Source organism: Cololabis saira, chromosome 6 (genome assembly GCF_033807715.1).
Source record: "Cololabis saira isolate AMF1-May2022 chromosome 6, fColSai1.1, whole genome shotgun sequence".
NCBI classification, from domain to species: Eukaryota; Metazoa; Chordata; class Actinopteri; order Beloniformes; family Belonidae; genus Cololabis; species Cololabis saira.
In genome coordinates, this window is record NC_084592.1 from 49,181,876 (window position 1) to 49,196,173 (window position 14,298).

General features: G+C 40.0%; 1 protein-coding gene across 6 annotated transcripts in view; it reads left to right on the forward strand.

Moving 5' to 3' along the window:
* Positions 1-14,298, forward strand: part of LOC133446238 (probable ubiquitin carboxyl-terminal hydrolase FAF-X) — a 108,907-nt gene that overhangs the window by 31,268 nt on the left and 63,341 nt on the right. For all 6 annotated transcript variants that reach the window (XM_061724220.1, XM_061724223.1, XM_061724221.1 and 3 more), the window contains exons 4-10: positions 1,767-1,846; positions 4,209-4,321; positions 6,470-6,688; positions 9,006-9,121; positions 9,196-9,447; positions 12,204-12,339; positions 12,425-12,577. In XM_061724220.1, the coding sequence (XP_061580204.1) occupies positions 1,767-1,846; positions 4,209-4,321; positions 6,470-6,688; positions 9,006-9,121; positions 9,196-9,447; positions 12,204-12,339; positions 12,425-12,577 (1,069 nt within the window). The remainder of the gene's footprint in view (positions 1-1,766; positions 1,847-4,208; positions 4,322-6,469; positions 6,689-9,005; positions 9,122-9,195; positions 9,448-12,203; positions 12,340-12,424; positions 12,578-14,298) is intronic.

Sequence of the window (14,298 nt, forward strand, 5' to 3'; positions counted from 1 at the left end):
GAATAATAATAATGATGATAATAATACTGATAATAATAATAATAATAATAATAATACTCATAATACTCATAATAATAATAATAATAATAATAATACCACACCGACCTGGCCAAGCTGGACGACATGATCAACAGGTAATAATAATAATAATAATAATAATAACACACCGACCTGGCCAAGCTGGACGACATGATCAACAGGTAATATCATCATAATAATAATAATAATAATAATAATAATAATAATACCACACCGACCTGGCCAAGCTGGACGACATGATCAACAGGTAATTATCACTATAATAATAATATAATACCGTAATAATACCACACCGACCTGGCCAAGCTGGACGACATGATCAACAGGTAATATCATAATAATAATAATGATAATAATAATAATAATCATCAAAACCACACACTCATGTTTACAGCTCACCACTGACTGCGTTTCCAGCATCAATAACCCTTTTCTAACTGGAATATTATCAATAACCCGGTTACACGGCCATGTAAACACCAATAACCCCTTTAATAACCGGAATTTGCTCATATTTTGGTTTTTAAAAACCCCAATATGACCCCTGGGTTCCTCCTTTTAAATCCCAAATATATTTGGTCATCTACAGGACTGTCTCAGAAAATTAGAATATTGTGATAAAGTTCTTTATTTTCTGTAATGCAATTAAAACAACAAAAATGTCATCCATTCTGGATTCATTACAAATCAACTGAAATATTGCAAGCCTTTTATTATTTTAATATTGCTGATCATGGTTTACAGTTTAAGATTAAGATTCCCAGAATATTCTAATTATTTGAGATAGAATATTTGAGTTTTCTTAAACTGTAAGCCATGATCAGCAATATTAAAATAATAAAAGGCTTGTAATATTTCAGTTGATTTGTAATGAATCCAGAATGTATGACATTTTAGTTTTTGTAATTGCATTACAGAAAATAAAGTACAATATTCTAATTTTCTGAGACAGTCATGTTTAGCCTAAAGGGATTTCCCCGTCAGAAGGAACAGGAATTTGTTTTCTGCACATGCTCTGTTCACAAGGAATCCTGGTGTTTTGAGTCCAGGAAGTTCTTATAAACACGGAGAAACCAAGACCAGGAGGAGACTAATCACTTCATAAATGTAATGAAGGATATGAACATTTCTGCATTTGTAGACGGTAGAAAGTACCGGGATAGAAGATTTACAAGAAGGAGAGAGAAAAGTTGTGCGAAGCAGCATTTGTTTTGAATTTGGATCCAGGAAGAAGAAGCAGAAATGACGGGAATTGCGTCATCACGTTCTCCGTGCGTCGCTGGTTTGATCCAGATAAATGATTAATCACCACGTTTACAGGGATAACACTGTTAGCTCAGCATGGAAACACATTATTCCTAATGTTTCAGGAACCGGAATATTGACTTTAACCTGAGTTTAGACTGATGTAAACGTAGTCAGTGTTATGATGTTCATGACTCCTCTTCCCCGTGTGAAGCTGAGGGTTTATGAACTTTGCTTTGAGCACAAATCAAGTTCAACACTCGTTAGTGGATCTCAGTTCACTGGCCTTCAAACCAACAACCTTATCAGAGTAACACAGAACCTGCTTATACTTGGTCTGCTGGGGTTTCAATGAGAAGCTGTTACTCTTTCTGCCATTAACACTCAAGTCTAGAAATATTTGTTGATTGTTTTTAAGCTTCAGAATGTATTAATTGTTTTGGTGTGTACATCATTCTCTGTGTTGTCTGTCTGTCCTGCAGGCCTCGCTGGGTCGTTCCCGTTCTGCCAAAAGGAGAGTTGGAAGTTCTCTTGGAAGCTGCTATTGACCTCAGTAAAAAAGGTACGAACGCACACCGTTGTTCTAGATGTCAGAGCTGCTGCTGAACTGGACCTGACAGCAACAAGGTTCCTGGTTCAACTCCAGCAAGAGTTTCTGTGGAGTTTCATGTTCCTCTCAGCCTGTCTGGGGTTTCTGGTTAAACGTCCGGGTCTAGAGGAACTTTTCAGGAGCTGAGAAGCTTCTTAGAGCAGCAGAATGATGAAGGGATTCCTGCTTAAACACCACGATGTTCCTGTCTCTGATGACCAGCAGGATGATGATGATGATGATGATGATGATGATGATGATGATGATGATGATGATGATGATGATGATTTAGAATGTATTAAAGTTTAGCCCCTTGAGATGCAACATCTCATTTTCAAGGGGGTCCCATAAAACATACGTTACAATATATTACATTACAGTACAGACATACATGACATAAAACACACACAGACATCTTGCTCACCCTCCCACACACAACCCCTACACACATAAATCTAGTTACAGAGTAGATTAATTGAATAACTGAAACAATGAGATAAATTTAACATAACAGAGAAAATAAATAAATAAATATAAATAAATGATGATAATAGGAATCACTATAATGATAATATTATCAATAATCATTATTAATAATAACATTGGTTATAATATTGATAGTAATAATTTTGACAATAATAACAGTAATTATAATAATATAGTGGTGGTGATGATTAAATTAATAGTGATAATAATAGTGATATGAATGATGATAATATGAATAATATTGGTTATAATATTGATACTAACAATTGTGATAATAGTAATGATAATAGTGATGATAATTATACTGATCATAATGCTGATGGTTATTAATAATAATGATGATAATGGAGATAATACATGTAAGTTGTAATGTGATGTTGGATTTGATCCACACATCTGACTCCATCGGATCTCAACGGGAGAAGAAAATATACAGTAAAAATTTAAAATAAAATACATGAATAACATGGCCAATTAATATGAAAAAATGATGAAAACTGAAATTTAAAGAACTATCAGTTGTTTACGTATTTTATATATTAAATATTACGTAGATTACTTTTAACATTCTTATTAAATTGTTAAAAATGTTTAAAATATTCAATGTAGCTGTGTATCAGCAGTAGTTGACATTAAAAGTAAAAGAATCTTAATTAAGTTGTCATTAAGTCGTCCATAAGATGAAGATTCCTCTTCTAGTCAAACATCCTCATAGTCCTCATGACATTTATATAAAAATACTCAAGATAAAACAATTATCTTCATTTTAGCCTTAACTTCCCAAACTGTTCTGAGCAGCGTATTTTGTGGGAAACGCAGGTTTGGATCAGAGCTGGTAGAGGAGCCAAAAGTACTGTTACTTCAGAATAATATGACTCAAGTAGAAGTATAAAGTATCATCCAAATAATTACTTGAGTAAAAGTAAAAAAGTACTTGGTGAAAAAACTACTCGAGTACTGAGTAACTGTTGAGTAACATCTGATTTATTTTTTTAACACAACCATTCAAACAAAAGTACAAAATAATCATCTTCAGGCAAATTAAATCAATAAAATAATAAAATAAATTAAAATTAATACAAAATTGCTTAAATTAAAATCTTAAAGTAAATTCAAGTACTTTAATAAATAATAACAGAATATATATATAAAAAAAAAGCACAAGTAGCACAAAATTTCCAGCCTTTGTACTTTTCTTTTTTAACCATCAGAACTAGAACAAGCATGAACTCATAGAAACTCTGTGTGTGTTTGAGTCTGTGTAAATGTGACAAAACATGCAAAAACTAACATTTTTCCCAAAGAATCACCCAGTGATGTCATGAGATTGACGCGTATGTGGATAAAAGGGATAAAAGAAAAGTAACAGCTCAACGTAGCCTAATGTAGCGGAGGAAGAGGAACAGTTTCTTCTTCACAAATCTACTCAAGTAAAAGTACAAAGTATAGTGATTCAAAACTACTCCTAAAAGTACAACACCTGTCTGATGGAGCTGGTACCTACACATTTACCACCGCTCCACCGCGTTGCTACCAGTGTTTCAGCTTTCTGATCAGGAAACTACCGACTGGTGGAGAAATGAGAGAATAATAAAACGTCAGAGTTCTTGGCGAAGTTAAAAAGCAATAAACTTTTATAGCATTTTATATCAATCTCATTCCTTTGCAGGTTACACTGAAACTTGTACATTTCAGTGTCCTTTTCTTTCCCTTTAAAAGTTGTTTCCCCCTTGTGGTGTGTTCATGAGTGGTTAGGTTCATGTGTTCATGAGTGTCAGGGTTAGGTTCATGTGTTCATGAGTGGGAACTAACCTGCCAGGTTTTCATGTGAATGTGTGTTTTGTTGCAGGACTGGATGTGAAGTGCGAGGCGTGTCAGAGGTTCTTCAGAGACGGACTCACCATCTCCTTCACCAAGATCCTGACGGACGAGGCCGTCAGTGGCTGGAAGTTTGAGATCCACGTGAGTTTCCCCGTCTTCTTCACCGTCAGGTCTGCAGGAGGTTTAGAGGAAACTCTTCTGGAGGTCTGAGGAGGATCAGGGTCTGCAGGAGGTTTAGAGGAAACTCTTCTGGAGGTCTGAGGAGGATCAGGGTCTGCAGGTTTAGAGGAAACTCTTCTGGAGGTCTGAGGAGGATCAGGGTCTGCAGGAGGTTTAGAGGAAACTCTTCTGGAGGTCTGAGGAGGATCAGGGTCTGCAGGTTTAGAGGAAACTCTTCTGGAGGTCTGAGGAGGATCAGGGTCTGCAGGTTTAGAGGAAACTCTTCTGGAGGTCTGAGGAGGATCAGGGTCTGCAGGAGGTTTAGAGGAAACTCTTCTGGAGGTCTGAGGAGGATCAGGGTCTGCAGGTTTAGAGGAAACTCTTCTGGAGGTCTGAGGAGGATCAGGGTCTGCAGGAGGTTTAGAGGAAACTCTTCTGGAGGTCTGAGGAGGATCAGGGTCTGCAGGAGGTTTAGAGGAAACTCTTCTGGAGGTCTGAGGAGGATCAGGGTCTGCAGGAGGTTTAGAGGAAACTCTTCTGGAGGTCTGAGGAGGATCAGGGTCTGCAGGAGGTTTAGAGGAAACTCTTCTGGAGGTCTGAGGAGGATCAGGGTCTGCAGGAGGTTTAGAGAGGAAACTCTTCTGGAGGTCTGAGGAGGATCAGGGTCTGCAGGAGGTTTAGAGAGGAAACTCTTCTGGAGGTCTGAGGAGGATCAGGGTCTGCAGGTTTAGAGGAAACTCTTCTGGAGGTCTGAGGAGGATCAGGGTCTGCAGGTTTAGAGGAAACTCTTCTGGAGGTCTGAGGAGGATCAGGGTCTGCAGGTTTAGAGGAAACTCTTCTGGAGGTCTGAGGAGGATCAGGGTCTGCAGGTTTAGAGGAAACTCTTCTGGAGGTCTGAGGAGGATCTACAGAACTCTGCTGGGGGTTGAGAGAAACTTTCATGATTTCTATAATATTTAATGTTGTTGATGGTTTGCAGTGTTTTAAATAAATGTGGCAACGTCAGCGGTGAGGACATTTCTACGGTGGCCGAGACCCGCCATTGCTGAAAATAAAAGTAACACTGCAAACAGAAACAAACGCTGCTGCAAATAAAATAAACGCTGAAAATATAAAGAAACGCTGCAAATAAAAACAAAGGGCGCTGCAAATAAAAGAAACGCCTCTGCAAATAAAAAAAAAAATGGTGCAAATAAAAAAGCCACAACGGAAGTGAATTACCGGGGACTATTTTTTTCCCATTTTGATTTGATATATAATGAGTTTCTTCCATCACTTTTTTGGAGACAGCTATACAGTTTTGATACCGTCTTTGAGGGGGTTCTTTTATATGCGCCCATCAAAAATACAATCATCTCATTAGTCTCCGCTGATAAGTACCTATTCACTTCCTTGTCATAAAAGTTACGTAGCTGTAAATAACGGTACAGATCTCTGTTTTTAAATTTAAACTCCCGTTTGAGTTTTTCAAAATTCTTCTTTATCATTTAATTTACTAATTATTTTTGTTAGACAAGAAATATTTAGTTGTTTTTTTTAAATACCTGACATGTTTCGCCTTCATCAGATGAAATGTAAAGCCATGGACAAAATTAACTTTATTAAATCACAAATATTTATAGCTCCTGGTGCAAACTTATTTCTTTATTTAACAAATAACGCTGTATTATATCAGAAATGTTGAAGTCAGGGTCTGCCTTTATTCCCGTTTACATGATGGAGGTGCTGAGGTGCATTGATCCAACAATTTACTTTTGTAATCCTGTATTTGACCCGGTCTTTGTACGTTTTGACCGTAGAGAAACGTAATTCTTACCATTGTAAGAATGAGATGAACCTGCTGGATCTACCGCCCTTATTTAACAACAACTTGTGTTTTTTATTATTTTACCTCTTTTCTTATCATTTTATTTCATTTTATTTGTTATTTATGTTTGAATTGTGTCTTGCTGCTTTTAATGTTGATGTAAAGCACTTTGAATGAGCTTGTGTTGAATTGTGCTGTACAGATAAACTTGCCTTGAATCAGGACGGGGATAATTGTGATGCATGGATGTTTCCAAGTCCGGGGTTCAGCTGCAGCGTCTCCAGCTGCTGTGAAGCTCATCCCTGTCTCTCTGTTTTCTCCAGCGGTGCATCATCAACAACACCCACCGCCTGGTGGAGCTGTGCGTGGCTAAGCTTTCCCAGGACTGGTTTCCTCTGCTGGAGCTGCTGGCCATGGCCACCAACCCCCACTGCAAGTTCCACATCTACAACGGCACGCGGCCGTCCGAGACCGTCCCCGCCGGGGCCCAGCTGGCCGACGACGAGCTGTACGCCCGGCCGCCCGACCCGCGCTCCCCCAAGGTAAGAGCTGTACGCCCGGCCGCCCGACCCGCGCTCCCCCAAGGTAAGAGCTGTACGCCCGGCCGCCCGACCCGCGCTCCCCCAAGGTAAGAGCTGTACGCCCGGCCGCCCGACCCGCGCTCCCCCAAGGTGAGGTGGGGGTGGCTGGACCCAACACCGGGGAATATCTCCGTTATCAACACCGGGAAATATCTCCCCGAATCAACACCAGAACTTTGCTGGAAATCTTAATCTTTTGTGTAGGGCTGCAACTAACGATTATTTTAATAATCGATTAATCCGTCGATTATTTTTTCGATTAATCGGTGAATCGGATAAAAAAAAACAAAAAACAAAAAAGCATTAAATTCCAACCATTCGAAAACAGAACTGACAGTGCAAATTCACATTGCAGATAATCTTCAGAAAGTTCACTAACAGGTTGCTCCTTGAACAAGCTGAGTATTGATAAAAAAAAACAAACTAAATGGACTAACACAGAAAACATACACATGTATGCTTTACATCTGCCAAATATATAAAAATCAAGTGCACAAAAGAGGAATACTTTGTTTAAAAAGGGACCTGAGCTGTCGGAACAATAAATAAATTATAAAAAATAAAGAAAAATACAAATCAGAAACAGGATTTGTTTGAACATTACAATTTGTTCTCTCACTGCCTTCACTCAAAAAACTAAGGATCTTACCAAGAAATGTTCTTATTTCTAACCTAAAAATGCCGTTACACCTGATAACACACATCACTTAAAAGGTTAGGTGTTTTCCCACGTGTTTTAATTGAACTTTCATTTATCTCAAGCTAATTTTAAGTTCTAGTTAAGTTTTAAGTTAAAGTCTTTGTAAGATTTTGAGTTTTGGCAGTGTTCTAAATAAAATTATGATCCTGCTGTATTGGAGCACATTAGGCTCCAGTGCTGCTTGTTTTATCCATGAATGACTACAGTGATAAAATTGAAAACTACCCAGTTAGCTTTATTACGTTTTTATTTTTCTGACATTTTCTGCCTTTTCTTTTAGTTAAAACTGTAGCGGGAACAGATGTTTAGAGGAACCTATGTATGTACCGGGTTAGAGGGGGAACATATAGGAGAACGGACCAGAAGAATATAGACTGGATTGAAAATAAAAGTTAATCACTGAGCTACATGTGTCTCCGTCTGGGCCATTGCAGACTGTCTGAGCACGGCATGTTACTAAAACCAAACAAATCCGCGCCCTCTTTCTTCTTTTTACGTGCGCGGCGTCAGCGCGCTGTACCACATTAAATGTAGTCCGGGCGAAACACCTCAACTTCAGCTCCGCGACTTAAGGCTGATTTATGGTTCCGCGTTACACCAACACAGAGCTACGGCGTAGGCTACGTGGCGGTGTGCGTCGCTGCGTACCCTACGCCGTAGGCTACACCGTCAATTTAACGCGGAATCATAAATCAGGCTTTAGTGAGTGACGTAATAATCGCGCAACACAACGAATCGATAATGGAATTCGTTGCCAACGCTTTTAATAATCAATTTTTATCGATTTTATCGATTCGTTGTTGCAGCCCTACTTTTGTGTTGTATAATAAACAGGTTTTTACATTTTCTAGACCAGGGCTCGGCAACCCGCGGCTCTAGAGCGCCGCCCCTTTTTTCTCTTTTTTTCTTTTTTCTTCTTCTTTTTTTCCCCTTTTTTTTCTCTTTTTCCTTTCCTTTTTAATCTCGACATTTTGACTTTTTTTTCAACATTTTTACTTTTTTCTCAACATTTCCACTTTTTTCTCGAAGTGCATAATGAAAAAAATAAATCTTTCCCAGTTCTAACTAATATAGAAACATGCAGCATGTGTTTCTTCATTCTAATTCTGATACGAGACTTTTCATTTTTTGCGACTCCAGAAATATTTATTTTTTGTGTTTTTGGTCCAATATGGATCTAAAACATGTTGGGTTGCCGACCGCTGGTCTAGACATATTTGTCAAGAATAGTCACAAAATAAGTTGTTGTGCCCCCCTCTATTAAGGTCCAAATTTAATTCAATACTACTATTTATATTATATTTATTATATTATATTTATTTATCCCCAAAGGGAAATGAATGGTTGTAGTTTTCATGATTTAAGTCGTTTCAGAGTCATTGTAGAGAGTTATTGCTGTGGACAGAAATAAGTAAATAATAATCCAGAATAAAATGTAGAATACAGCATTTATAAACCACTTTGTTTGTTAGAGACTTGTATAAACTCTGTGTGCCGGGTGTTGGAGCTGAGTCAGCGACCTCCAACATCCCCGTCCCCAGAGGAAAAACATCAACTTTCTCTCTCTTGTCTCCTCAGGGCTGGCTGGTGGACTTAATAAACAAGTTTGGCACGTTAAACGGGTTTCAAATTTTGCACGATCGCTTCATGAGCGGCCAAGCACTGAACGTCCAGATCATCGCTGCACTTATCAAGTGAGAGCTCTGATTCCAGCCGCGAGAGTCCCGGCCGGTGAGACGGTTCTGACTCTGCTCTGCTCTGCTTTCAGGCCGTTCGGCCAGTGTTACGAGTTCCTCACGCTGCACACGGTCAAGAAGTACTTCCTTCCAGTCATCGAGATGGTTCCCCAGTTCCTGGAGAATCTCACGGACGAGGAGCTCAAGAAAGAGGCCAAGAACGAAGCCAAAAACGATGCACTGTCCATGATAATCAAGTCTCTGAAGAACCTGGCCTCCCGCGTGCCGGGCCAGGAGGAGACTGTGAAAAATCTAGAGATTTTTAGGTTAAAAATGATTCTTAGGTGAGTGTGAAGGATCTGCTGGAGTTCCTGTAGAGGGGAAATGTCATGGCAGTTACAGTCAGTACTGGAGTTGTAAAATAAAACGGGGGATGTTGGATTTGATCATATGGGGACAGATAATTTGTGCTGATTACAAATAATATAATATATTACAAATAATAGCAGTGACCAAAACACCTGCAGAAATACTGCAGGAATGACATAGCAGCAGTTAAATGCAGCCTTCTGTAAGCTTTAAATATCCACTGGACTTACATCAAATACATCAAAACACAACAATAAAAAACACTTTTCTGAACTTATCAATATGACTCTGTCCTTCACAGGATAAGTAACATGGATCACTGCAAAAACTCACAATCTTAACAAGAATATTTGTCTTATTTCTAGTTAAAATGTCTCATTTTAGTAAAAAAATCTCATTACACTAAAAACAAGACTCATCACTGGAAAAAACAACAATTTCAGGTACATTTTCACTTGAAATAAGTAGAAAAATCTGCCAGTGGAACAAGATTTTTTTAGCTTGTAATAAGAAGATAAATCTTGGCAGATTTTTCTACTTATTTCAAGTGAAAATTTACTTGAAACAGGTGAAAATTGTCAAATAAGTTATTTTTCTGGTGATGACTCTAAATGTTGAAATAGCAGTAAAACCACATTCATTGATGAAATGACATAAGGGATGGAAAGGAGGGATGGCAGTTTTACAGGGGGGATGATTTGGACCGTTTTTATTTCAGGGGGGATGATTTGGACCGTTTTTATTTCAGGGGGGATGATTTGGACCGTTTTTATTTCAGGGGGGATGATTTGGACCGTTTTTATTTCAGGGGGGATGATTTGGACCGTTTTTATTTCAGGGGGGGATGATTTGGACCGTTTTTATTTCAGGGGGGGATGATTTGGACTGTTTTTATTTCAGGGGGGATGATTTGGACCGTTTTTATTTCAGGGGGGATGATTTGGACAGTTTTTATTTCAGGGGGGATGATTTGGACCGTTTTTATTTCAGGGGGGGATGATTTGGACTGTTTTTATTTCAGGGGGGGATGATTTGGACCGTTTTTATTTCAGGGGGGGATGATTTGGACTGTTTTTATTTCAGGGGGGGGTGATTTGGACCGTTTTTATTTCAGGGGGGGATGATTTGGACCGTTTTTATTTCAGGGGGGATGATTTGGACTGTTTTTATTTCAGGGGGGATGATTTGGACCGTTTTTATTTCAGGGGGGATGATTTGGACCGTTTTTATTTCAGGGGGGATGATTTGGACTGTTTTTATTTCAGGGGGGATGATTTGGACTGTTTTTATTTCAGGGGGGATGATTTGGACCGTTTTTATTTCAGGGGGGATGATTTGGACTGTTTTTATTTCAGGGGGGATGATTTGGACCGTTTTTATTTCAGGGGGGATGATTTGGACCGTTTTTATTTCAGGGGGGATGATTTGGACCGTTTTTATTTCAGGGGGGATGATTTGGACCGTTTTTATTTCAGGGGGGGGTGATTTGGACTGTTTTTATTTCAGGGGGGATGATTTGGACCGTTTTTATTTCAGGGGGGGATGATTTGGACCGTTTTTATTTCAGGGGGGATGATTTGGACCGTTTTTATTTCAGGGGGGGATGATTTGGACAGTTTTTATTTCAGGGGGGATGATTTGGACCGTTTTTATTTCAGGGGGGGATGATTTGGACCGTTTTTATTTCAGGGGGGATGATTTGGACCGTTTTTATTTCAGGGGGGGATGATTTGGACCGTTTTTATTTCAGGGGGGATGATTTGGACTGTTTTTATTTCAGGGGGGATGATTTGGACCGTTTTTATTTCAGGGGGGATGATTTGGACTGTTTTTATTTCAGGGGGGATGATTTGGACCGTTTTTATTTCAGGGGGGATGATTTGGACTGTTTTTATTTCAGGGGGGATGATTTGGACCGTTTTTATTTCAGGGGGGGATGATTTGGACCGTTTTTATTTCAGGGGGGATGATTTGGACTGTTTTTATTTCAGGGGGGATGATTTGGACCGTTTTTATTTCAGGGGGGATGATTTGGACTGTTTTTATTTCAGGGGGGATGATTTGGACCGTTTTTATTTCAGGGGGGATGATTTGGACTGTTTTTATTTCAGGGGGGATGATTTGGACCGTTTTTATTTCAGGGGGGGATGATTTGGACTGTTTTTATTTCAGGGGGGATGATTTGGACCGTTTTTATTTCAGGGGGGATGATTTGGACAGTTTTTATTTCAGGGGGGATGATTTGGACCGTTTTTATTTCAGGGGGGGATGATTTGGACTGTTTTTATTTCAGGGGGGGATGATTTGGACCGTTTTTATTTCAGGGGGGGATGATTTGGACTGTTTTTATTTCAGGGGGGGGTGATTTGGACCGTTTTTATTTCAGGGGGGATGATTTGGACCGTTTTTATTTCAGGGGGGATGATTTGGACCGTTTTTATTTCAGGGGGGATGATTTGGACCGTTTTTATTTCAGGGGGGGATGATTTGGACTGTTTTTATTTCAGGGGGGGGTGATTTGGACCGTTTTTATTTCAGGGGGGGATGATTTGGACCGTTTTTATTTCAGGGGGGGATGATTTGGACCGTTTTTATTTCAGGGATGATTTGGACCGTTTTTATTTCAGGGGGGGAAGATTTGGACTGTTTTTATTTCAGGGGGGATGCCGTCCCCCTCATCCCCCCTCAACTCCAGTACCGGTTATAATAATATAAAACCTTTCTCTTCCAGGTTATTGCAAATTTCTTCATTTAATGGCAAAATGAATGCACTAAATGAGGTGAACAAGGTGATCTCCAGCGTGTCCTACTACACGCACCGGCACAACCCCGAGGAGGAGGAGTGGCTGACGGCCGAGCGCATGGCGGTAGGCGTGGCCTCAGGGTGCTGTCGTTCCCATGATGCAGTGCGTCTGCCGTAGCTGAGCTTCTCCCCTCATGTCCCCCCTGCAGGAATGGATCCAGCAGAACCACATCCTGTCCATCGTGCTCAGGGACAGTCTGCACCAGCCCCAGTACGTGGAGAAGCTGGAGAAGATCCTGCGCTTCGTTATCAAGGAGAAGGCTCTGACCATGCAGGACCTGGACAACATCTGGGCCGCTCAGGTACGACCACGCTGCTCCAGGGCTGTACTGCCTTTTTATGGAGGATTTAGGGCCTGAGCACTGAAGGTGCGAGGACCCTATTGTATTTGTGGTGTTTATTATTATTCTTATTTTTATTAGTGCCACGGCTGCGCCAAGTGGCACGCCTCCTCCATAGCTATGCAATAGCAATGGAGGAGCAGTGCCTCTTGGCGCAGCCAGAGGCACTATTGTTATTGTGTGCGTTTCATGTTATTATTCATTTTCTGGACAAAACTTCGGTTCGCTACTAGTCCCGCAGCTTTGAGAAAACGCGATTGGCGTGCATGTTTTTGCGCAAGGTGCAAAAACGTGCACTTTTAGCGCCATCCGGAATGCATTGGGAGAACTTTGGGGCCTCAAATTAGAGTGGAGCTCTAATTTTTAAGAGTGGGAGGGACATTAAAAAAATGACCTTAATTTTTCTTTGTAACTCGAGCTCACGGCCGAACCCGTGAAAGCTAGAAAGATCATTTTTGGTTAGAATGTAGACATAGATGTTGGGATTCATAAAATGTGACTTTCACAGGTGGGGTATGCACAAAATTTAAACAGGGGGGGATAAAGCTGCTCCAATTCCTGCCTCTGTCCCCATTCACTGCAATGTAATCAAAAGTTTTCTTCAAAAAAATCTCACTTTGTTTTCGAACTGCCGTTAATAACACATTTTAAGGAATATCTGAATAAAATTAAGATTGTCAGAATCTTCTGGGTTCTGTGTCTCTCACGATGTCTTTGTTTTTCTGCTAGGAGCTATGGTTTTCTCACAAATCGGAGTTATTTGACAACTTGTCACAAGGCAAAAACTGGGGTTTTCTCACAGCCAGTCCGGAACATTCCTCATTTCGAGGTTCTTGTTGCCGGGGCAACCAGAGCTCAGCTGTTGACTGATTAGAATGAGCCAGACTGGTCACATGACCCAGTCAGTACAGACTTCATATACTATAACCTGGAAAATGGAGAAATCTGAACCCTGACCTTTTGACCTTACATGATCCCCAGTCCTGCTGGGAACAGGTTCATGGGATATATATGTATATTATTATTATTGTATATATAAATATTTACATTTGTATATTATATATACAAATTAGCCCCTTCTTCTGATTGGTTGTCCCTATTTTCTGCTATAACTTTTGAATGGTTTGACATAAAGAGTCATGGGTGGTGTCAATTGACTCAGTATTGAGTCCTTGACCTTCATTTATCCAAATTAGCCCCTCCCCTTCTTCTGATTGGCCGATATGTTATAGTCCGATAACTTTTGAATGGTTTGACATAGAGAGTCATGGGTGGTGTCATTGGACTCGGTATTGAGTACTTGACCTTCATCGGTGAAAATTAGCCCCGCCCATTCTTCTGATTGGCCGATATGTGAGTCATTCACCTTTATTGATTGCAAAATGCAATAATGTACACAAATGTGCAGCAGCCCGCCGTGGCATTCTTGAAATTTCTGCGAGGAAATTGTCTAGTTATTATTATTATTCTTCCGAGAAAGGAATTGCCTTTTTGGAGGCCTTAAAATGCTTGAAAACTCACCCAATTTTGCACACGCTTCCAGAGTCGCGACAATTACGTATTTTATGGGCGACAGGCATGGGTCGACAAGAATGGGCTCTATAGCGCCACCTATTTTATGTTTTTCGATGAGCCCCACAATATGGTTTGACTTACAGCAATGACCTTTATGTGTCTATTAT